At 36.5% G+C, this 26734-nt stretch overlaps 1 protein-coding gene across 1 annotated transcript in view; it reads right to left on the minus strand.

The window, feature by feature from the left end:
• CADPS2 (calcium dependent secretion activator 2) overlaps window positions 1-26734 on the minus strand; it is a 5163308-nt gene that overhangs the window by 3163416 nt on the left and 1973158 nt on the right. Inside the window, exon 6 of the mRNA XM_044088753.1 lies at window positions 2066-2187. Within this exon, the coding sequence (XP_043944688.1) occupies window positions 2066-2187 (122 nt within the window). The remainder of the gene's footprint in view (window positions 1-2065; window positions 2188-26734) is intronic.

A 26734-nucleotide genomic window follows, 5' to 3' on the forward strand; every position in this document is an offset into this window, starting at 1 on the left:
TCAAAATTGTTGTTAGTTTGTAGATGTGACAATGGAAGGTCAAGATCTTTGAAAAAAATTAACTCCATTAGAAAGGAAAATCTTCAGCCTGGCTGGGAACAGTAAATATCTGCTTTTTCTTAAGTTCTCTTACAAGGGGATGGAATTGTTTTCCTGTTAGACAACTCTGTTGTTGAATAGTCATTATCAAAATGAATAATATTACCTTCTGCTTTAAGTGATGATTTAGCCCAGGCAGTTTTGAGTACCAGTTTTTTTTTATACTGAGATGAAATAAATTTAATCATGAAGGACCTTGAGGAAGTACTGGACTTTGATACAGGATTAACCAGAGATCTGTGTGCTCTCTCTACACCACAAGTTTTAGGGAGCCAGGTAGACAAGAAATTAACCATATTGTTACCTTCTTTTCCTTCTGGTAGACCAAAAATATAAATGTTGTTCCTACAGGACCTGTTCTTAAGGTCATCTATTTTGGCTAGTTAAGATTTGTTCTGTTTCAACAGGAATAAAGTATAGTTCTCCCCTTCACTTAGCCTTCCTTCCATATCATTCAATGAGTCTTCAATGCCAGAAATCTGGTTTCTCTGTAGCTGCAAAGCTTCATTAATTTGTTCCATTTGTTTGGAGCAGTTTTCTTAAAGTTACCCATTTTGGTGTCCAGTCTATCTATTTTCAAAGACAATTCTTGAATATTAGTCAGTAATGACTGAAGCTCTTTTTCAAACACAGAGTCTTGAGATGCTGCCTTTGTATAACTCATAGTGCTGCAAGATATAGTGAAGAAATTAGCTCCTGCAGGCTTTGACAGGAAAATAGTTGAATTGTAAGATTTTTTATATAACCCTTTAGGACACCAAAGTTTATTGTAATTCACTTAATTTAGTTGTTTAGGATTATTCAGAAATAAAATTTCCTGTCAGAAATATATGTAGTAGCAGAGCAGAAGAAAAGGGCTGCTATCCTAGTCTGATCTTGGCCACGTCCCCACTTATTCTATCCTAGTCTTATTCTGGCCATGCCCCCAGTTATTATATGTCTTGGAAAATGGTTGTGGCATTTTTCTTGCACAGATTCTACTGTCACTTCTTTACTCACTACATGCATCTGTGCTTATCTCCTTGAACACCTAATCATGAGAAAAATATATAGAAATGTTTTAAGTACTGCCGTGGAAATATTGAAGTGATACATTTTTGTTCCTTTTTTTGATTACATTGCATTCACCATTAATTACATGTTGAACATAAACCTTTACTAATTTTTTTCAGGTGTTCAGGTGTAAAGGATGGGCTATTTTTCAATTCTCCACTTCTCTTTTCTTTCTGGTTGAGTGGAAATATTTTGTGTTTGCTGATACACATTCTCCATCTCAGAGACACATTTGTTCTTGTACCTGAATTGACTTAGAGTAGGTTTATGATCAACATATGAAAGATGAAGCTGAAAATGCAATAAAAAAAAAAGAAAAAAAATGTATTACAGCATGGTTGTCAATGGCTTGATGGGTAGTGCACTCACCTTTAGTGCTGGAAAATCAGAAGGCCTTGAGATCTATTCCCATTCCAGGTGACTGAATTAATTTTCAAATTTGTGACACTGCAGTGCAGCATTGTGGGTGTGTGTGTGTGGGTGTGAGTGAGAGGGGTGCTGCACTCCTGAGTGTGTCATTCTTCAGAATAGATGTTAAACTGAAGTTTCACACGCTTGAATTATTCATAGCTCAGGTGGATGTAAAAGATCTCATGGCACTTATCAAAAACAGTTCAGGAACTTCCCCAGTATTCTGGACAAATTTCCCCAGTAGTATAAATACCACTTTGGGCCCCTCCCCCCATAAACAGGCTTCTACTCCAGTAGGACTATCCCAGTCAACAGAGGATGAATAAATAAATAATTCCCCTCAATAACTTAATACTGGACATAGAGACATAAAATGTCCCTACTTTGAAAAAAACATCACAAGCTAGGATAAGGTTTTACATTGTTAAGAGACAATTCAGTCACCCAATATAAATATGTTCATTTCTAATTCAACAGGCATATTTGGAGTAAAAGAACTTACTGTGGGCGAGATGCTTCTGCCTGATCAGTTTGAAGCTTTTCTCCTCCTTCTACTTCCATCGTGCAGTACACAATCCGATTAGGCGCGACTGATTTTAGACCTTGGACTTCCATGATAACTATCTGCAAGAAAAAAAAATTACAGTAAATTCAATGAAATTTATAAACATAAGCAATAAAGGGATGTACTTACTGCAACCCAGTTTGAATAGTGACACATATGTAGAACATACTTTTAATGTACAATAATGGGATAAATTCTAGTAATAGATAACAGGTATAGGTAGATACATTAGCAGTTTTGCTGTTAAGTAAAATTGGAGAGTTTCAAATGCCACTAAAAGAAATTTCAGTATTATTAACTGTCACCAATTAAAGGTGAAAAATTCAGTTGTTAGGTTTTCATTCAATGGTTAAAGACCAACATTTCTCAAAGGTGCAATAACCCAATTCTTGTGGACCATGAATATCACAGCCTCTGCATATTTCTCTTAAATACTACTGCTTTTATCAATCATTCAGTTATACAATTATACATGTAAAATACACAGGTTGGTTAAAGGAAACACTTCCAATGACACTCCCCATTTAACCCCCTTGGGATCAACGTATTAAATTTTAAAATAAAAATAGATTCCATTTTTCACAATATATTTTACACATCTGCGACTTGTTTCTTTAACCTGTCCTACATTTGTGACTTTTAAACCTGGTATGTTGCCATTGTGACTTTCTTTAAAATGTAGTGCTACTGGCCTCTCTTCCCTTCCCTATGTCCCTAACATGTTCTCTCAACCTTCTTTTACTTTCACCTATATACATGTTATCACAGGGGCATTTCAATCCATACTCTATTCCTATACTATCACAGGTATACATTCCATTCTGAAATATTTTTTTTCCATTAATTTTATCAAAGCTTTATTGCACTATCCATATGGGAAAGTGCCCTGCATTTCCAATTCTTGATTTCTTGGTTCTATGGGCAGTTGGAACCTACCATGCACTGTAAACTCTCTTATGCTTCTTCCCCTTGTATAACAGAACTGTGGAATATTTTTTTTTGCTTTTTCTCTTAAATATGTACTTCTTTATAACATACCCCAGTGGTATTTGACTATTCTAACCAATTTTTCTGAAAAGATGGTATATAATTTGTTAAAAAACACATTGTCTGTTCTTCTTGATTTGTTGTTACTTTATGCTTAAAACGTTTTTCTCGTTTCTTACTGATTTCCTTACCTATAACTCTTTCTATGCTTTCTTCTGCTACGTTTTCATTATACCCTCTGTCAACAAACATTTCTGCTGTCTTGTTCATTTCCACTTCACTTTAGTTTCTGTCACTTTTCTAACGAATTCTCCATAGGGTATTGGTTTATTGGCATGGGGGGTGACGACTCTCGCCATGTAATATATGATAATTCCTTCAAACTTCCTATATACTGGGGTCTTAATTTTCTCATTATTAATTCCTGTTAGAGTAATATCTAAAAAATTGACTTTATTGCTTTCTGAATACCATGAAATGTAATATTATAGTGATTTTTATGTAAATTTTGAACAAAAGCTTCTGCTTTATTGCATCGCCGTCACATATAAAAATGAAATCATCAATGAATCTAAATATATGCTTCCTAAAACACTGATTGATGTATATTTATTCTCAAACATCCCCATGAACAAATTGGCATACATATGGGCAAAACCTGCCCCCTTGGCAGTTCCCTTTAACTGTTTATACAACTCTCCATTAAACTCAAAAATATTGCGACTAAGACAGAATGTACCAATTCTAAGATATAATGTGTTTTAGATATGGAAATCTCATCTTCACCCTTGACAATAAGTTCAAGTTGTTATTATATACACACTAGAAAAATGACTTTCCAGGCAAGATAAATGCATTCGTATAAATGGTGTACAGTTCATGTGGCATTTACAGCATAAGTAATAAAAGAAATACAAGGATCAGACTGAGATGTTTCATTTGCTTCATTCACACAGGCAAATGTAGCACTGCTAATATCCAATACATTTAAATGTTAATATTCAACTATAGAAAAAAAAACAAACATTTATAAATACTATGTGTAAAGGTAATATTTAGAAGTCAGTATCAGTGCCAGTAATGGCACCAGTGTAAATCCCCATGTTTACAGGACAAAATGTACTCATTTATTTGTACTTTACTTTAAAATCAAAATTTGATAATGAAAACATTTATAATGTCACATCTACTGTACCACGATATATTTTTTGCATTTACATTGTAAAATAAGCTTTTCCACTACAAAAAAGCAAGACATTTGTTAAATGTCACTTAGAAGTACCATCACAATCTTAATTTTTAGTTCACAATACTACTGCCTGTCCCCAGACGTTTATCCTGTGTGGGGGTCTCCACAGATGTTCTGGCCAGTGTCTGACAGATTCTGATACAGTCTCTTTTGTTACAAGATGAAAGCACTCAATATCTTTGTTTTTTTTCAATTAAATATTTAACCTTAAGTTGGTGGTGTGCATTTCTGGTACCAATTTTATTTTATTTCAGTGTCTGACAGACTTCAGTTGGTTGGAAGGTATAGATAAGCATTAACACACTAGAAGACTCTGCTTCTACGAAGTTGCCATCTGGGGTTCTAGTTCATCATCTATAAAATATCCAATTCTGGACAATAAAAGTAATCATTCATTAGTGTTGGTGAGATGTGTGTGTCTACAATCTGTCTTATAGTGCAGAACAAGTCATCCATTGTAGCTTGGGTCAAGGTTTGTCCTTCTATCCAAGTACAGTAATGGTCTTAGTCATGGTCTTAGTAATTAATCATGGTTAAGGCATGGATTTGCCATCCCTGCATTCTGTGGTATATCACTGGACATCCATTATATCAGGTCTATGCATCTGGTTATCCAATACACTTCGGAGGTATGGCTCTGGTCATCCATTCTACTGTAAGCATTGTAGGGGATATTTACTTCTTTAAGAGAAAATATGGTCATTTAAAATTTAATCAAATTTCAGGTGTTTAAGTCTCTTGAGAAGCACACAGACTTCAAGTTTGTTCTCTGTGCTTTCGCCATGTCCCATATCAGAGACTATCACTGTGACACAATGCAGCCTGCATGTGTTAGTTCTGTAGTCACATTCTTACATGTTAGGCAGTAAAAAACTTTTATTTTCTTTCTTATTCGTATCATGAAACTTGCCTCCTGACATTTGATTTTATGTTTAGAAAGGGACCACAAATGCCTGCTTAGCAAGACAGCAGCACAATTCTTGGCATGTAGTTGGTGGTTGCTTGCTTGTATTTTGAAATGCAAAAGGAAAATAAATCTAACTAGGATTAGTTTGACTTGGGGTTAAAATTCCAAGCCTTAACAGCTTTCTTAGGCATCTTTTGAATCCCTTCTGCTAACCCACTGTATTTGCATAATGGGTAAGAGATGTGAAATGTTCAAACTCACTGGCCACATTCCAAAAGTTCTCAGTGTAAGTGACTCACTCAAGTGTAAACCTGCCCTGATTTCAGGAGACTTATTCTTAGTTTAAGTGACTAACTTCGGTGTAAGCCCTGTCAATAATACAGACCTACATCAGATACCAAAGTTTTCATTCTCATATGTTAAACATGATGGCACAGTACAGTACAATGTATAAAATCTTACCATAACAGTATATGTCCTTCTCTTCACTGCTGCAGTATTCTTTACATAAGGGATCCCCTGCCAAGGGTAGCCCAATGTCTGGTTAGTATACCAAAGCTTTAGGAATTTATAGATGTTGTACATCACACATATGCCCCCCAGTACAAGGCTTAGGGCATAAAGGTGATGCATGGATGTACATACCTCAGAACTGAAAAGCCCAAGGAGGAACATGTGCATCCAGGAGGACAAAAAAAGAATTCCAGGCTAGGAAGGTAGATGGAATAGGGCAGATCAGAAGAGGGAGGAGGGAGCAAATACTGCAAGAGTGAAGAGAAGGACATCTACAGTTATGGTAAGATTTTACATAACTGTACAATGTTCCTCCATATCGCTATTGCAGTATTCTTTACATAAGGCAGAGTATAAAAGCTCAGAGGAAACTTGGGAGGATAAAGGGCCAGAAGAGTCCTCAACAAACCCACATATGATAGCTCTGGAAAGGCAAGCTCTTGCTCTAGAAACAATATTTAATTTGTAATGCTTAGTGAAGGTATGGGCAGAAGTCCAATTAGCAGCCTCAGGGATGGAATCGGTATCCAATCCTTTGAAAAAAACACCAGAGGAAGCGACAGCTCTAGCAGAATGAGCCTTTACAGAGGTCAAAATGCTTTTATCATGAAAGAAATAAAAAGAAATGGCTTTACAAATGCAGGATATGGTTTGTTTATAAACTGCTAAACCCAAACATCTGGTATGTAAGCAAATAAAAAGTTGCTCAGGTTTGAAAACAGCCTTAGTCTTATCCAGATAATATCTGAGATGCCTATGCAAGTTCAAGTTGTGGAGAACCTTCTCACTAGCAGACTGTGGAGAAAGTAAAAAGGAGGGTAAATGAATAGACTGATAAGAGACAATTCATTAACTACCCTGGGGCATAAAAGAAGGATTAATATGAAGAGACACTCCATCCCTATGAAAAAAAAAGGAGGGACAGCTATAATTCAGATTCTCTTTTAGCTAAAGTAAGGTCTAAAAGAAGAACAATCTTCCAAGTACAATGTTGAAAGGAACCTGAAATTGCAGGCTCAAAACGAGTCAATTTTTCTAGAACAAAATTAAGATCCCAGTAAGGTGGAATAGACTTCTTAGAAGGCCTGATATGAAGGATGCCTTTAAGAAATTGTTTGACCTCAAACTTAGAGGCAAAGAGGAGGAAACAAGGGCAGAAAAGCAGAAATAGCTGAAAGATCAGCTTTAACTGAAGAATATGCAAATCCAGTGTGGAGAAATTCACACAAAAATAAGAAAGAATCAGAGGGATTCTCACTGAAAAAGGATCCTGGTTATGAGAAAGGTACCAGACAGAAAATCTGTTCCATCTGGACAAATATGATTTCCTGGTACCTAAAAGGTATCAAAACTCTGTCCCTCACTGCATTAGTTAAAGTGTGGACAAGCGAGGATGGATAAGAGACCTCTTGCCTTGTGTGTGAAGGTCCATCTTGTGACATAACTTGGTAATTGCCCCTGGGTAAGTGAAGAAGTAGGGGGAACCAATGCTGTGTGGGCCAAAAGTCAGTCACCATCAAGACTTTGGGGGAGACTTGCTTGATCTTGAGCAGCACCGTCAGAATTAGGAGAAGAAAAGGGAAGCCATAAACAAACATCCCCTTTCAAGCCAGAGGTCTTGGGACTCTGGCACAGAAAAGATGAAGTTGTCTGTTCAAAGGGGAGTCAAAACGATCTACCTGTGGAGTACCCCTCTGATGAACAATGTCCAGAAACACATCTCTGTGAAGCATCCATTCGTGAGCTTGTGTAATGGGCCTGCTCAGAGTGTGCCACTATATTTTTCACTGAAGAAATGTAGACAGCCTGAATAGTCACTTGATACTGGACAGCTAGATCCCAGACCTGAAGAGCAAGTCTGCAAAGAAGGTAGGACCATGCCCCACCCCTTGTTTGTTGATATACATCACTGTGGTGTTGTCTGTGAAAACTGTGACAGGACCTGGAAGACGCAGGGAATAAAATGCTTGAAGAGGTAAAAGAAGAGTTTTCTTCTCATTGATGTTAAAGTGATCTGTCCTCTGATGAAGATGAGGAGACCAGAGACCCTGGACCTTGAGGGAAACAAAGGAGGCTCCCAGCCCCTGTCTGAGGCATCTGAAAAAAAAAAACTGAGATGGCACTGGTGGTCAAAAAGGAAGTCCTGCATTGAGATAAAGCTGATGAATCCACCACTTAAGCTCAGGTTTGAGGCATGGAAGGAAGGGAACTAGAAAATCCAGTGGATGACAGTGTTGAAGCCACATTGACTTGAAGAACCACTGTAGTTTTCTCATATGGAGCCTGGTTAGAGGCAGCAAAGAAATGGTTTAAGTCATGAATCCTAGAACCCCAAGAAAATCCCTGGCTGAGACTGAAGCCAGAGGAAGAAGAGATTGAAAAAATGTGACCAGAGAGAGGGCCTTGGGTTGAGGTAGAGATTCCAGCATAGGAATGGTCTGGATCCTGCAGTCGAGAAATATGTGATCCTGAGAAAGAGCCAGGACTGATTTCTGAAAGGTGATTGTAAACCCCAGGCTTTGTAACAGACAGACAGTAAACTAGATGTTCTGAAGCACGACCTTGTGGGATGAAGCCTGGATGAGCGGGTCATCTAGATAAGCAATATCTGATCCCCTCTCATCTTGCATAAGACAATGACAGGAGCCAGGCATTTGCTGAATACTCTTAGGGCAGTAGAGAGGCCAAAGGGCAAATGGCAAAGCAGAGAACTGAAAATGAAAGGAAGAAACAGAAAAAAGTAAAAACCTCCTGAAAAGAGGATGAATGGGGATGTGAAAATAGGCATCCTTATGGTTCAGGAATACCAAGAAGGCCTGGGGTAAAAAGAAGGAAACCGAGTTTGAAGGGATAACAGCCAAAAGGAAGGGATATTTAGAAAGGTGTTGAGCTGAGAAAGGTCCAGAATAAGTCGCAAGGTGTCTTCCTTCCTGGGAACTAGAAACATTCTGAAACAAAACCCTTTCCATTCCTGGGCAGGGGGCACAACTTGAATGAGGCAGAAAGCCCTGAAGCAGGTCAGAAAGGAAGCTGTTGCTGAGGAGGCTGAGGGATGCATGAAATATCCCTGGTGGCTGACAGAGAAAAAAAGAGTCTTGAGTGACCCTAACCAATTGGGAAGGGACAGGGAAAGATGAAAGGATAAGGGAACCTGGCCTAGGGAGAGGGGAAGCAAACTGACAGAACCTGCTTTGTTTGAAAAGGAGGCTACTGAGATGTAGTAGTCTAAGTAGTCTTAGTGGGGGGGGGGGTTACATACCAAGAACCCTTATTTCCTTTAAGAGGAGATCAAGGTTGTCTGTGAAGAAAAGGAGATTTGGATAGATAATTCCTTTGGAATTTAGGGATAGGAGAAATAAAAATATCTTTCAATTCCTGCAAGGCCCTCCCTTTATCCTGGAAGGACTTAAAAAGCTCAGCAGTACCACAGCCAAAAAGGTTCTTATTATCAAGAGGGACATCCAACAATTTAGCCTTAATACCACTAGGTAAATGCAAAGATGAAACTAAAAGTAATGCCTCAAAAGAGAACCAAATACAACAGCCCTAGAGGAAGCATCATCTGCATCACAACTACATTTAATTGAATGGCAAGCCACCATCGCTTAGCAGACTATAGCTTGCTTTGGAGAATTTTTTTCAATTTTGTGCTCCTGTTGGGGTGTTAGGTCTGATCCTTACTTCAAACAGGACTGATTTATGGTCTGACCTTACCAGGGAAAGTGACACACAGGGGGTCGGGCAGTGGCTCCCAATATTGATGAACACTAGGTTTAGGACATTTGAGCCCCTTGCAGGGGTGCAGACCAGCTGTTCCAGTGCATTTGATTTAACAAAACCCAAGAACCTCAGAGTAATTGTGTTTGTGCTCATGTAATTTGTCCAATCGATGGAAAGATAGTTGAAATCTCCCATGACCAAGGTGTTTGTATACTGAGTGACTCTAGCAAGTCCAGGTAGGTGGGGTGCTTCTCCTGGTTCATGGTGGTAGCTAGTGATGATATGGTAGGGTGTTTTGCCTATAGTTATTTGGACCTAGAGTAGCTCAAGAGAGTCATACTGTTTTACCAGTCTTGAGGTGTATCTGGCTTTAATGCAGATGGATACACCTCCACCTTTGGTTCTTTTACTCTCATTTTGAGGTCTTAACATGTGAAAGGCATTGTAGCTTTGTATGGCCAGGGTGCTCTTGGGGGTGCAGTTCGCTGTTTAGGCTCCTAGTATTAAGCAGCATGACCCTGAATTTGTCTTTCGTGGGTTTCTTTAAGTTGGAAGTTTTGTTGTTTTGACATTGCCTAAAAAAAGCACTATGAGGGTGGCAAGCATCTTTGCCAGTGTCCGAAAGCCTTGAGGAAAAAGGTGAAGGCCGTCTCTGGCAAAGCAGCATGGTCTACTGACCATTGGGCTTCCCAGGTTGTCGGATACTGGATCCACTGGAGTGACACCAGAAGCTAAGCCAATTATTACAATCAATCATTTTTTGTTTATATTGTAGTATCATCCTGGGTGAAGGTAGAATGCTGCTTATGGCTAGGGACATACCTAGCTAGGACACATAATCTGAAAGCTCAGTCATGTCTTTCTTTATACAGTCTAGTGAGGTACATCTCTAGTCATCCACTCCAACATGTTCTATGACAGAGTCGTAACGGCAATTAATTGAGTGACTTGAGTGTGTGCATGATTTGACAGATTTTGGCACCTGACAAGCAGCTGACCATGACCTTCACATTGTTCCCCTCGAGGGGGACATCTGTGTGCCTCACAACTCAGTTGCCTGTGCGTAGGACATTAGGTTTTGTGTTTTGTCTTAAGGGCTTAATTGTTGAGACACTATGTGTGTTATGTGTAGTGGTGAATTCTGTTCATGTACCAGTATGTGTAGGTTGTGCTGGGGAGGTCTCTGGACTTTTGGTAGGCCCTTAGTGAGTACCTCCACATATGTGGGTTTATGTGTCTTGACTTTATATTGTGCAAGTGGAGAGGTGTTATTCAGAGAATAATCTAACTAATCATAGAAAGTTCTTCATTAGCACTCTTCAAGAAAAATCTTGATGAGTGGATGGGAAATAGGAAATACACCCTGGGGATCACTTCTGTATCTCTGCTCGACAGTGGTACAGGAAAATAACTTTCTTGGGTGGCGTAAGCCAGGGAACCTTATTGGCTAGGCTTATGTAGGCCCTTGGGCCGATAGCCTAATACCTACCTATGAACCTATGAACCTATTAATTACACCCAAAATGGAGTACAATCCCCCTGGGATTGAACCCAGGACCTTCTGCATATAAAGCAGATATAATAACCATTACACCACAGAACCTCTCTTTTATGACCATATGGAGTAAGAGCAGCTAAGTAAATGTCTTTAGCAGTGAGTACAAGTGCTGCTGCTGTTTTGATGCTGACTAAAAACTCCAGCGGTACTAAGCAGCAATCATTTATAGAAAAGCCATACGCTATGTCACACCCAACTTTTCAAGTGCATCTGAACTGCTCAGATTTCATTTTCATTAGCATTCTAAGGTTCTACGACTGTAAATATGTGAATATAATTAATGAACATGTCTCCAAAGATAGTGTTTATGCCTTCTCTGTATAGTTTTGCTTGTATATTCCCTTGATTATTATGGTATCTTCAACAAATGTAATTCTGTGTTGAAATTTTTAACAGCCACACGAGCTTTATCCTGTCTATATGGTGTGAAACAGATCATGAAACTACACAGACTCCATTGTTATTTTAATATAAGAATAAGTAACAAGAAAACAGTTTGTAACACAAGCAAGACTTGTACAGCTGAAATTATACATAGTAACATACACAATTTTCAGTGGTAAAATCTTGCCAATGGCAACTCAGGGGGAAGTTTAAGTACTTCACATAGACCACAAATAATATCAAGTTAATGATGAGGGCAGATAAAAGTAAATGGAATCTTGAAAAAAAAAAAACTTTGGAATTCATAATGCTATTTTATGAAATCACTTGCTTTGTAGGTTCAAGTCTGGTCATTGGAGGTGAGACAAGCAATGCGAATGAACTGACTTTCAACTACACCCCTTTTCTGATAGAAGGGGTGGTTACTCAAAGTGCAAGAAAGTATTGCAAAAAGTAGGTTTTCTATAAATAGATGCTTCAGTAGCCCCATCCTTTCCTTTCTCAACGGTTATGTCAAGAAAATTCATAACCTCCTGCTGAAAATGATGAGTCAAAAAATTCGGAGGACACCAGAAGCTGTTTTACAAACTCAGATGAACAAGAAAAATAATATACATAAATCAATAAACCAACCTCTATCTATATATATATATATATATATATACATATATATACATATATATATGTATATATGTATATACACATACATACATACACACACACATGCACACATACATACATACATACACACACACACACACACACACACACACACACACACACACACACACACACACACACACACGCAGACATGCACACCTATAAAGATCATTGGATCCACTGATTGGACATTCACCTACTGATTTGACCTTGTGGATCGTTTGTGACTGGGAAGTGCAGCCCCATGAGTCACTAATGTTTTTAGGGTCAAACTATGGGCTAACTGATTGTCTCCGAGATCCCATTAGGAATATAAATAACCCAAGACGTTTTTTTCATGATAAAAATCTGTCTAAAACTCTACATGGGGGGGTGAAGTAATTTCAGAATGTATATAATGGTGAGGATCATGGGCTCCAAGGTTTACTAAATTCTTTACATGGTTGGAGATTTATTTTTGTATGAAGTAGTCTAAGGTGGGGCAAAACAGCCTAAAATACACTCCATGGTCTGGATGTGTGGTGTGGTGACTTTTTTTTTTTTTTTAAATATTTTTATTCATTTCCAAAAACAAGAAAACATGAATGCAGGTTATTTATGACAATGAAGTATTTACAAATTATTTAAAAAGGTAGGCTAAAACCTCTAAACAGATATCAAACATTAAAACCAAAATAAAGTATTTACAAGGGTGTCTATTGTTGACATATAATTGACTTTCTATACAATTGTTTCCTGATTATAATCTGCTGCAGTCATTATTCTCCAGTATTTCAGTTACTTTTGCCATGCTATGTATAATGATGTAGTTCTTTCAGTTCTTCCTTTAATAGTGTTCATTTCCAATTGCGATACTGCTGACACCATATTCATGAATTGCTTAAAAGTTGGAGAAGCTTTGGATTTCCAGTTTGATGTAATGTTCTTCCTTGCAATAGCTAGGAGAGTCCATAAGATTACATATTTTGTTCTTGGTACATTACACAAAATAATAGATTTGGAAATCTGGAATTTATCATTGAATACCATTTGCAGAAAATAATTTATTTTATCCCAATATGGTTTAATCAAATGGCATTCGTAGAACATATGTTGCCAGTCTGCTTTTATTGATAAATCACATCTCCAGCCACCAATATTTTTCTTAAACATAAGTTCCATTTTATGAGGGGTTACATAAGATCTGTGTATGAATTGCCATGTAAAAAGTCTCCAATGTAATGAAAGTGATGTCTGCTTTGGAGAGAAGAATTAGTTTTTTATCTCTGTCATTTGGCACATGTCCATTAACTGATCTATAATATAATATATAATATAATATAATATATATAATATAATATATAATATATTTTGTCATTATTATGCATTTTTATTTTTTTGTTTGTTTTATAAATAGATAAGTATCCCTTTCCAGTAATGGGTTGATTCATTAGTAATATTATATGTTCTATAAGGTTAGGAACATTTTGTCTTATTGATGGTTGCATTGTTTCTTGTTTGCTTAATATATACTGTCTTAATTCTTGTACATGTAACCACGAACTATCTTCCATATTTAATTTCTGTTTAATCTGGTCTATTGTCAGAGGTTTTCCAGAGTTTAGCAATTGATGCCAATATATTAATCCCTTTTCTTTAAGCATGTTGACTACTTCCATATTAAATGTTATTATATTACCTTGTGTACGCTACTGGATATAAAAGAAATGACCATGCTTTAATATCAGGATTGCTATTAATAAGATTTTGGAAAATGTTTAATGTATAAGTAATGTATTTGGAACTTATATTTTTATTCTTATGTATCATCATATATTCCTTCATCAGCCATAGGAAATTGTTTGGTATGAAATCTGTATACTTATTTGCTACTACAAATCCTGATTTTAACCAGATTCTCTCATGAACTAGCTTCCATTTTGATGTATATTTTGTATTTAGCCATAATGATATTGTTTTAATAATGGATGAATGCAAATATATTTCTATGTCTGGTAAACCTATGCCACCTATATCCCAATCATCTAGATGATACTTTTTTTGGATACCATTGGAATCTTACCATTAAATCATTTAATTGTTTTAGGTGCGAGTGTGGTGACTTTTTAATGTCAGTGGGATTTAAAACAAAGTAATCATTAAAGGTTGGAGTGTTTACAAAGGTTAAGGGCCCTCTCGGTTCAAGATGAGACTGTGCGGGTCAGTTTCATGTGTTTTGAGTTCAGGCAATGAGATATTTTACAGTAGAGACATTATTTCAAAATAGGTTTTATGTGAAACCACCTGAACCATATATGTTTATAAATAAGGTGCTGGATAAAATTCTCTTTATGGAGGTGAAAAGATTCACCCAGAAGGTTTAACAGAACTACAGATGAAGATGAATCCTATAGGCACCGTGGATATCATCCTAACTTACAAGTGTACTACAGCCGCAGTAGATATTGTGCTGACCACAGTAGGACACAAGCTGACTCAGTAGATGGGTTGGCTGGTAGGGGAGGCTTATAGGTGCCCTCAAAATTCAGCTAGGAGACAGTTGTGTAGACTATGTGGTTCAGTAGTAGCACTGGAGCTGGTCCATGTACACATTTACTAAGTGTGGGCAAATGGGAAGCTAATGGTTAAGTTTAGAAATTAAAATTTTAACCTTGTCTAAAGGGAACTGAACACATTACAAGCAAAAGTGATAATCTGACAGGCCTTTCAAAAAAAAAAAATGAAAACAGACTGAAAAACATGACTCTAATTAAGCATAATTGCATAAAAAATGTAGTAATGCTGAGGACTACCTAATAGTCGATCCAGGTGACCTGTTAAAATCAGGAAGTGGTGCTGTTATTACTTACAGCTCAGGAATATACAAAAATAAAACCTTTGCAAAAACAATAAAAAAAAGAAAGTAACGTCATTTTCAGTGTTGATTTGTTTATGGTGCAATTAGTTAGTCTCAATCAGTTTTACGGTGGAGAGTTAGTATGTTGTATTTCTCAGTAAAACGTGATGGTCCAACTTCCTCATGTTGAGGATAAAACTAATGGAGAATATGTAAAATGTGGAGAATTAATTGAGAATGTTGTATTCAAACCTGGTGGAATCTACAGATTCCATTCATTCTGAACTGCATTTACAGATTCCATTCATTCTGAAGTGCATTAATTTGTGTACAGAATGAATTGTAGGATGATTTCCCCAGACATCTGGTTTATCGAATGCCCACTCTGTGGAATGTGCAGTTTGGTGTAACAGGCAAGTGTATTTTATATCAGGTGTGCACAGGGCTGGCCTTAGGCCAGTTGGACCGATTTGGTCCAACATGGCCCCATACTAGCAAATGACAGGGCCATTATGCCTGATGTGGCACACAGATTTGCTTGACAAACACTACAGTGAAGGGCATTTTCTTAATGATAATCTTGTTCCCTAGTAGTTACAAGTCCTGGTAGTGCACATGACTACTTTTCCCCTCATGCATTACACTCAATACATTTTCATACTGGTAGTCGTGTTCCCTCATATTTACAAGTCTTGGAAGTGGATATGACTACATTTCCCATCATACATTGCACTTGAGGCATTTTCATACTGGTAGTCTTGTTCCCTTATAGGTACAAGTCTTGGAAGGGGAGATGACTGCATTTCCCCTCAAGCACCGTACTCAAAGCATTTTCCTCCCGGTAATTTTGTTCCCTAGTAGTTACAAGTCTTACTAGTGGAGCAGATAATATTTCCCAGCCTGCAGTGAAACAGCGACTAGTCCAGCATTGTAAGTAAAGGCATGCCCCTTGTATAGCTCAGTGTTTGCTGCTTACGGTCCCAGAATAGTCGATGGATATTGCTCAGAGCTCAACAGGGTTTTTAAATCAAAACTAGTTGAAAGAACCATCTGATTTTGTGTACCGCTGAAGTTACTATCTCAGAAGCTAATAAGACCAGGCTTAATTTGAAAACTAACAGAGATACTCCTTGTTTTACTTATCTTGATGACATGGGGTTTATGACTGGTTGCTAATAAATAATGTTCAAAAAATAACTGTGGAATAATCAGTTTCAGACAGTAGGAAAACAAGCAAACAGTAATAATAATAATAATAATAAAAAACGGACACTGTAATTTGAATTAATATCTGATCAAACTAAGACTTGTGACACAATCTTACCAGTTTAACATGATGGCAGACAAATGGTTGCTGTAGTCACAGATAGGAGCCAAATAGTCCCAGAGAAGTGAAACATGAATGTGTGTGTGTTCACACGCGCATGTGTGTTGAGTGCTGGTAGTCAGGGGTGGATAGAAAAATGATTCACTTGGATAAAAGTAGGAAAATAGTACCAGAAACACGCAAAGATATCTCACTTTCAAAAACATGTTGAAAATAGTGGACAAACAGAGAAGTAAAACTAGAAAATGGTTGGACTGCATTGGGAGGAGTTTTGGGGGGAATAATATTATAGAAAGTTGAACAAATTGTGTGGGTTTTGCATGTTACTGCCATAACTCTCAACTGTCCATATTTTCACAGAATGTCCAGATTTTTGCCTCATTCTTGGTGTATTTTTCATAAAGTTGTGGTTTTCTGGCACAACACTGGGAAATCATTGAAGAATTAAGTCAGAAAATAATGCCAGACAACCGAATTTCAGACTTTGTATTCTTCAGAAAATTCATATTAATGCAAAACCTGTTATTCTATCAACTTTATCAGTTTGTAACAGCAATATTTAAGACGTGTTCCTATTGTTGGTTCTTTATCCCTTATTTGTGGTTTTGTCCAAATGTCTTGCTGTAAAAGGTTGCAAGGTATGGTTACTGCTACATCAATGTGTGCTTTCTTAAGTCATTCTAATTTCTTCCTGTATGCCAAGATGTGACCTTTAGTGACTACTCTAAATTATCCCTGCATGTAATCCTTACTGTTGTCCTTTTGATATGGGCAATGGCTGAAAATAATTGCATGTATTAATCCACTTACTCAGCTTAACAAATGATTAAATAAATAAAAGAAAACCACTCATAAAAGATTATGGGGGGGGGGTGAGTGATTAATACCATTTTGTAGGGAAAGGCCAAAGATTATTGCTATTATTATCGCTGCGTATTCTGAGAAAGTTAAACATTTTTTTGTGGTTTTGTGGAAACACACTGGTTGTAACTAGGTATGAGAATTAATTCTGTAAGAAACTCCAGCAATTCAGAGCAAATACAGGAGATGATTGGAAGCCAACAAATAAAGAAAGGGGTAATATGAGATCAGAATGTGTAAGGGAGGCTTCAGGAGGCGGTGAGGGATGTCATCCAGTGTAATAAGGGCAGTATTCATTATCTCAGCCTATGTGGGGCAGCAGGGTTGTGAGAGTGAGGAAAAGACTGCATTCAGACAGCAGTGACAGGACCTAATAGATAAAGCAGGACAACATGAATCGGTGCTGATAATGGGTGACTTGAATGCACATATCGGGAAAGACAGAACAGAATATGAGGACTGCCTGTGTCCACGTGGATGGAGCAACAGGAATAAAACTGGAGAGGACATTCTAGACTTTTGTCTGGCAAATGGCTTGATAGTAGCCAACACATGGTTCAGAAAGAGAGACAGTCACAGACAAGATCACATAGAAGAGTGGCCAACATGCAACTCAGGTAGACATCTTCCTACTAAGGAAAGGGCACTGGGGTAGAATCAGTGATTGCAAAGTCAACCCAATGAAACAATCAGCCCAAAGCATAAATCACTTGTTGCCACAATTAGCTGCAAGCAGTGATCAGAGGTGACTCTAAGATCAACAGAGATCAACCAGACTGAAGACCTGCAAGTTGACTAGAGATAAAGCAAAACAGTTCGAGGAATTACTCAGGGCTCTAGCACCCCAAGAAGAGGAGGAAATAGGTGGAGTTGAAGAAGAATGGCAGTACCTCAAAACAGCTTGTGTGAGAACTACAGAAAAGATATGTTTCCAAGCCGGGCATGGAATTAAAAGTACACAAGAAAAGCAGGCGGTGGAATGCAGAATCTAGGAAGTCATCAAAAGAAAGAAGGAGAAAGCAGAAAAATGTGGGAGATAGAAAAGACGGATCAAGACAGGAAGGGATAGCAGGTGACGAACAAAGAAGCTAAGAAAATAGCTGCAATAGCAAGAAATAGGGCATTGAAGGCACTCTACCAACTTCTGGAAAGTGACTCAGTAGGTGGCACAAGCAAATCAGGCTGCAACACAAAGACAGAAAGATAAAGAAAACAGTCGGACACCCTTCATAAGGGACGCCAGCAACAACCTGCTGTCCAGTCCACACGGCATCAAAGGCAGATGGAAGGAGTGCTTACAGGAGCTTCTAAATGAAGAAAACCCCACAGAAGCTGTACTGCCCTAGATACAGCCTGCAATGAGAGAAGAAAAGCCCACCCTAGAAGAATTAAGAATAGCAATGAAGAGTATGAAGTCAGGGAAAGCAGCAGGCTCAGATGAGGTCACAGCAGACATGATAATGATATTGAGTGAGACAGGGGAGAAATGGCTCATGGGGGGACTCAAAGCAGTGTGGGGAGAAAGGTGTATCCCAGATAACTGAATAATAACCATACTCATACCAGTGTACAAGAACAAAGGTGACATCCACAACTATGGGAAGTACAGAGGTATTAAACTCCTGTCACACTGCATGAAAGTTCTAAAGAGGGTGATTAATAAAAGGATATGCATTATAGTACAAAGTTAGATGGGAGATGAGCAGTTCAGATTCAGATTAGAATGCAGAACTGACCAGATGTTTGCAGTGAGACAGATACCTGAGAAGATGCTAGAGATGAGGAAAGAGACTAACTAGGCATTCCGAGACTCAGAGAAAGAATATGACAAGATCCCAAGAAAGCTGATTTGGGCAGTACTGCGGTGGTTTGAAGTCCCAGAAACACTGGTAGAATTAGTGTAAGCTATGTACAAGGACTCAATGACTCAAGTAAGAACAGTGTTTGGTCTCACAGAGTGGTTCCTAGTAGTAAAAGGTATACACCAGGGTTCAGCCCTGAGCCCACTGCTGTTCTTACTGGTGATGGGACTGCATTATTAAACAGATCAGAGGAGACAGATCAACAAAGTTGCTGTATGCAGATTATGTGGCATTACAGGGAGACTTTGAGTAAGGACTTCAGCAAAGGGTAGGGAAAATTAATGCAAAACTGAAAGCATACGGGATGAAACTAAGTACAGATAAGACAGTAGTAATGACAGCAAATTGGGGAAATCATAATAAAACTGAGAATTGAGATAGAAGGGAAGATAGTGAAACAAGTTAATATTTTCAAGTTTCTGGTAGGGGATGTTGAGGAGAAGGGATGCCTGATTCTGCAGCTAGCTGCAGGTGTAGTGCATGACAGAAGAATACCAAAGAAGCTGAAAAGTAAGGTCTGCAAAACACTGGCATGACCAGTACTGCTCTATTGGACAGACACCTGGGCAGTAAAGGCAGAGCAGATGAGGAAGCTAGAGGTGAAGGAAATTAATTACCTGAGATGGGTGGTAGCTTGCACACTGTAGGACAGACAAAGAAATGAGAACATAAGAGCAGAAGCCAAAGCAGCTCCAATCCCAGAAATGATCAAAGAGAACAGATTATAGTGGTTTGGGCACATGTATAGAAAAGCAGAAGGCAATCTGCTGCAGAGGATTTGGGACAGGCAGGAAGAAGGTAAGAGGAAATGAGGGCTTCCAGCAAGAAGTGGATGGATTGTCTGAGAGAAGAGCTGCGAAAGTCAGGCATGAGTGTCGAAGAAGGCAGGAGTGTGCACTGAATCAAAAGAGATGGTGAGAGTTAATATGACACCCCGATCTCTTGTAGAAAATGGGAAAAGGGGGCTGATGATGATGAGAATGAGAACTTCTCATGATCTTTTTGTCCCCCTAGTGTTTCCACTCATTTTGCATTGTCCTACTGAATCATGTCACCTTTACTTCCTGGCATCTAAGGACATTGGGTACAGGAGGCAAGAACTGGGGAATGTGATGAATCATACAATTTTATTAGGTTTTATGTTTCAAAATGGGGAAAAATGGGGTTGTAGATTGATGGATGTTTCAAAATCAGACTGCTTCATAGTAGCCTGTGGGCATGCTTCATAGTAGCATGGTTACCTTGGTGTTGTCTGCAGTACCTCACAAAGAAGCTGGAATGTATGGTGTTCTTAACTTACAAAGATTCATTTATCATTTTTTGACCTAGGTAGAGCTGTGATTCACTTAGACCACTGCCAGCCTCAACACTGTGGACATATGACTACATTAACAATAAGCATTAATAAATATCAGTGCAGCAGTGGTAATGTTAAATCAGGCAAGTAGGGGTATTAAACTAAGACAGTATATAGCAAAAATGAACATAATCATAACTAGACAGGATACAAGAACTCAGTCTGTAAAACTGGTAGAGTACCTACCCATACACTGCCATAACATTATACACCATAATGTCTACTGAGAAAATAATATACAAATAAGAACGTACTTACAGTTTGTACAAATGTTGGGTATGAGATGTGAAGTAGAGTACGGCGTGACTCAAATGAGGGGAGGAATGCAAAGGAGGTAGATAAAAAAGGCAGAGAGAGAGAGAGAGAAAAAAGTGTTATGTGTGATGGAGAGAAAATGGGGAAATGTGCACCTCTCTCCTACCCAGCTTCAAGAGATCTGGGTAGTGCTGTTTTTTGCCAGTGTCAATGACAACAGCTATTTTACTTCCAGATTTATTCTCAGTTTTTATTACTTCTAATAGAATTAACAAGCAGTTCTTTGTAAATGAAGCACCACTACTTATGAAAAATTTGCATATGTACTTGTATAAGACAAATGATATTTATTAATTGCATCTCTATAAATGTTAATGCCTTGAATAATGGAAACAAGAGAGGTAACCTAAACAGATATTTGAAGTTGTTTAATTCTCAGGAAGCACATTTATTAACATAAGATATAAACAGACAAACTAAAAGTTATACCATTCTATCTAGTTCACAACATAGTCAGAAAAAAGGGGGGTGAATTACTATATTAAACCAGAATTCCTTACTAATGCCTAAACTATTGGAACTATATAAAGATGATAAGGGTATGTTTTGTACAGCTGCTATAAAATATAATAGAATATTTACCCTTATTAATATGTATTGGATCTCGGGATAAGGATCAGGACGGTTGATAAGTATATAGATCATGTCATTCAATATCTGAAGGGCAGTATAATTTTGGCTGGAGATTTTAATTGTATATTATCACCAAGTGATACCAGCACAAGAAGAAAGACAAAAATTCTGCCTTCTGCCAAAAAGTTATTAAAATTTACAGAATTATTTCATCTTAGACACATAAATGTATACTCAGAACCAAATTCATTAATTTTTATGCATTACTCTCACAGGCCTGGAACTCATTCTTGAACAGACAGAGCTTAGATTTCTAATGAACTAATTGATAAGCTGGGTAAAGTCAATACAGTAGCTTTTCTATTCTTGGATCATAATGCAATCACTTTTTAATTTAATTTGAGCTCTTCTAAAAGTAATGTTAAAATAAGGAGAAACCAGCATATATAACTGGCTTGAAACATTTTAAGGACTTTTTTTTCTTGAAGAAGTTCTTTTCTTTATAGAAGCTAATAATACAGCAAACACTAAAGAAATATATATATGAGATGCATTAAAGGCATATATATTTGGTAAGGTCAATAACTGGCTATCAAACAGGAGCATGCAATTGGGCAAAGAGCTACATAGAATACAAGAGAAATTAGATAAGCTAAAGTTAGAGAATCAGAAAAAAATAAAAATAACAACACAGATGAGATTAATAGATGAATAGCAGATATTTAGAAATTCTAAACCATAAAATAAAAGTAAATCTTGAGAAGTTTAGGACAATTAACCATATCCATAATCTAGCATAGAAAACAAAATTACTTAGTAGGTTTAATCATATAAAAACATATATTCACATAGCAAGAAAAAAAGTAACAGAAATAGAGAATATTCTAAAGGAGTTAAAGAATTATTATGATACAATTAATCAAAATAGTATACTAATAGATCCAAAAGAAATAATCAAAACATTTATTAGACAAAATATTACAATTAGACTACTGGATGAGCAAATAAAACAAAGTGATAAACCAATTTCTATATCAGAAATTCAAATTCAGTTTCTAAATTGAAGCCTAATAAAGCACCAGGTAATGTTGGAATTATTCCAGAACCTTATAAGATGTTACCCAAAGAAGTTTTGAACATACTGCATAAGGTTTTTTCCAAGGATAAAAATGTAAATAAAGTTTGTCCTTCTTGGAAATATACCCCTATCTCTCCAATAATAAAGACTGATAAAGAACCCAGTCTTTGTTCTTCATATAGTCCAATGTCACTTTTAAATGCAGATTATAAATTATTTATAGCAATACATGTTAATAGACTATAACATATTTTACCCACTGTAACTGAAACCAAACTGGATTTATTTTAAATAGAAATGCATACAATAATATTAAGAGAATAATTACAATAACTGACCATGCAAATAGCACAAATGGAAACCTAACATTAATGAGTTTTGATATAAACAGTGCTTTTGACTCAGTCAACTGGAAATATCTTTTACTTGTCCTGAAGAATATACATTTTCTAATAATTTTCCATGCCTTATTAATCTTCTCTAAAGTGATTGTTTTGCATATCTTAAAACAGGTGTTTTTACATTAGAATCTATACAAATATTGAAAGGTACTAAGCAAGGATGTTCTATTTCATCTTTGATTTTTATTTTAGTTCTGGAACCTTTTGCCAACTTTATTAGATAAATTAATGACATAAGCAGAGTTAAAATAAAGAAGTTCTAAAATCAAGATATTTGCAGAGGATATCTTGTTAACATTAGGTGACAATGGTTGATCCATAGCTGCAACTTTCTTAGCAATGAAGAAATTTCTAAAAAAAAAGCTGCTTTAACATTTAATGCAAACAAGACAAAATACTGCCTATAAGAACAAACAAGAAGACAATCCAAAATAAATTCCTTAAATATATTGTTAATGACAAACAAATGAACTATTTAAGGATAGCCACAGTAGATAATATTAAAAATATAGTAAATTACAATTATTCTAATTGCATAAATAAGATAAAGAATCTATTAGATAATAGAACAAAATTGTTTTCACAATAAAATAGAGACTTTCTATAACTAAAATGATTATTTTGCCAAAAATCTTCTATATAGTTCAATCATTAACATTACCTATTATAAAATGTTGTATCAAAGAATTCAATACTTTAATATTGAAGTTTCTTTGGTTCCCTAGAAAACAAAGGATTGCCTTGAATCATCATTTAAGAGACTTGGAAGCCAGAGGGATATGGCTACCACACATAGAATTATATTCATTATCATCAACTATTAAAACAATATGTCTTTGGCTTAACACCACCTACACTGCTAGATTGAAAGAAATCTTAGGAAAGCTTCTTATTGATTCTAAAAGCAACAGGCACTCTAATAACTGTCTCATACAAGATAACAGTTTATTATGGATATTAAAGGAATACATTATGAGCAAATGTTACCAAACAAGTGAATTCATATTGACTATTTTAAATTCTTTTAGAAATTTTGTTTATAAAAACATCTTATAAAGCATAGAATTTCTTTATACTTCCCATAGCATGTACTCAAAGTAACATCTTTACTTCAAACATAAGAATAATGTTTACTTTTAAAGACAAAAATTGGTATTGGTTTCAGTTAATGAAAAATGAAAAGTTGCAAACAGTTGACTACATTACAAACAAGTATGGTTTGGATAAAGTGTGGTCAGATATATAATCCTGTAGGCTTTATACTGAAGAAAAATTAAATCAATGCAACCAATAACAAGAGACCATATCCCAAAACTGATTGAATGTATTATATTTTTATTAGAACATTTTTTGGGGCATGGTCTTGTCCAAATTTTATAGAGTGGTAAAGAAAGAAACGATATGCAAGGATAATTATTGGAACTATTTTACCCAGGTTAATAACAGATTACCAAGTGAGGAAGACAAAAAAATATTTTTATCCTCATCTAAATGCCCAACTTCATCCTTAAGATAGAATTTATTTACATGGAAGTTTTTGCATAGATCATTTTTACACGTCATAAAATTGAATTGATGTTTAAGAATAAACAACTACATTGGAGGTATAAGAGGGATGTCAAAGCAAATTGGCTTCATATGTTCTGTGATTGTACTATCTTGGCCCCTTTCTGGAATAATATCACTTCATTTTTGCAGCCATTTTTGGAGATAAATTTGTCTTATCAAAATCTTTAATTCTTTTTAACACCCCTATCCCTGCATGTGTTAAAAGAACAAAATATAATATTTTGTGGACTGTATTGACCATTTCAAGAAAAGTGATTACACTGAATTGGAAGAATGAATCTACACCCTCATTTAAAGCATTCACAAGTGTGGCTACTGAAGTTTGTCAGCTAGAAATTCTCACAATCAAATCAAGAACAAACAAAGTTACCTCTTGCTTCATTACATGGACAAAATTTAAAGAACTGCTAGATAAATAAAAATAAAATATTTTGGAATGGAACTGACATGAGACAACAGAAATGACCAGAAGGTTGATGGGGACTTTTGTAAATAGTTATTTTCTTGATTGTTTTTATATTCGTAAGGTTTGATTACATTGTTTTTTTATGTTTATGAATTACTTACTGATTAAATACTATTGTGAAATTTTATATGAATATTTAATAAAAACAATTTATATAAAAAGAGGTCTGGGCAGTGCTGTAGGAGTTTGGGAGCATATTTACAAGTACGCCAGTTTGCACCCACCTGATGAAGCACCATAAAGACAAAGTGCCACAGTGGCCCATCAAACAGGCCCCTTATGGTGTACCTGAGTCAGTTAAGCAGACCATAAGACAGAAACTAAAGCAGATGTTGGATCTGGGGATAATTGAAGAATCCAGTAGTTTACTTCTGTTTCAACATGTCTTATGCAAAAAATATAAACTAATAAATACACATTCTGCTTTATTTTAATACACAGTTGTAGTAGCAGTAGCATAAATTCATATATAATCTAAAATATTCTTATGTTAAGGAAGCCTACAAATGTATGGAAGGTTGGACCTGTAGGTGAGTGTTCATTTCATGGTCACCACCAAAATGGTTGAAATTGGGCTCCTTAATTGCTAAGGCTGGCTCTAGGTGTGTGTACATACAGGTTATGTATTACACCAATTGTTAATAAAGTGGATGGACAGAGTTATGTTTGTGTAAGTGTTTGCAGCTTAGGTTTAGAGTAAAGGTTAGGTGAGGGTGCAGATTTAGTCTTGCATGTGTATGTTGGTACCTGCGTGTGTCTGTGCCGTTTTTATTTTTGTGGTCATGTTACAGAAAAAACATTTTAGGATAAGATGTAGGGTTAGGGTTAGGAGGAGGGGGCAGTGATAGTATTAGCTCATATTACAAAGTAGGTGTAGGTGGGCAGCTATGGAGTTTAATCACACTAGTCTGAATATGTTGCACCTATGTCAAGTATTTAAGGTCACATGTGAAGTGAATGCATTTTCTGTGAGCATAAGGCAGTTATTACACTCCCTGAAGTGAACATTATTATTGCTTCTTGGCCTTTGGATACTATCAAGTGTACTATGAAATTACTGAAATCTGGTTCAGGATATACGTCTCTACCTAAGATAATGTCCTTTCTACCTAAATATATTATATCCATTGAAATGATTACTCTTACAGAAAGGAATATTTTTGCACTAAAGCATTTGCCACTGCTCTGGAGGTGATATTTGCAGATAGTGACTTATTGTAGATAACATTAGTGAGTTTATGACTGCATCATCTAATACAGACAATATTCATGGTGATGGACATATGCATGTGAAAGTTGTAATATCAAAGACATCTGCCACCACTTGTTATGTCAGCACAAGGACTACAGACTCAGAAGTTATTTTACTCAGTTAATCTAAAGCGCAAAGGACTACAGCTGTGTTACCAAGATCAGAGTTAAATATAAGGATACTTATAACAGAAGTCACTCAAACACATGAGTACAAAACATGAAAAGGTTGTATTCAAAAACAAAACAAACCCGCAGACATGTTTAAAGCACTACAAACTCCAAATACTCATGCCATGAAAAGCATAGGTGTGGAACAGACAAGGAATTTCAAAGTGGGGACAGGTCAACAGCATTTTCACTTTCTTCGGGTAGGAATGTCTTATCAACTACCATTAAACCTGAAGACTATAGAAAACATTATATGCTATAAAGCCAGCTAACTTTAATTTTCCTGTCAGTCTGATTACCGACTAGCATAGTTGTTAAGTGTACAAGTCATTAATAAATATGTAAACAGAATAGAGTTTAGAATGGAACATTGTGGAATGCCCACAGACACTTGGAGAAATGAGTAGTATTATTTTTGCTGCTTGACTACCTTAGAGCAACTTTACAGGTAGCCGAGGAACAGGAGTGGGAGGAATAGCACCATATAATTTAATTATTCCTGGGTCTCAGACTGAATCAAAGGATTTTGATAAGTCAAGAAAATGAGATTGTACTTAGTTA

Source organism: Protopterus annectens, chromosome 11.part0 (genome assembly GCF_019279795.1).
Source record: "Protopterus annectens isolate FY-2018-M chromosome 11.part0, PAN1.0, whole genome shotgun sequence".
NCBI classification, from domain to species: Eukaryota; Metazoa; Chordata; order Ceratodontiformes; family Protopteridae; genus Protopterus; species Protopterus annectens.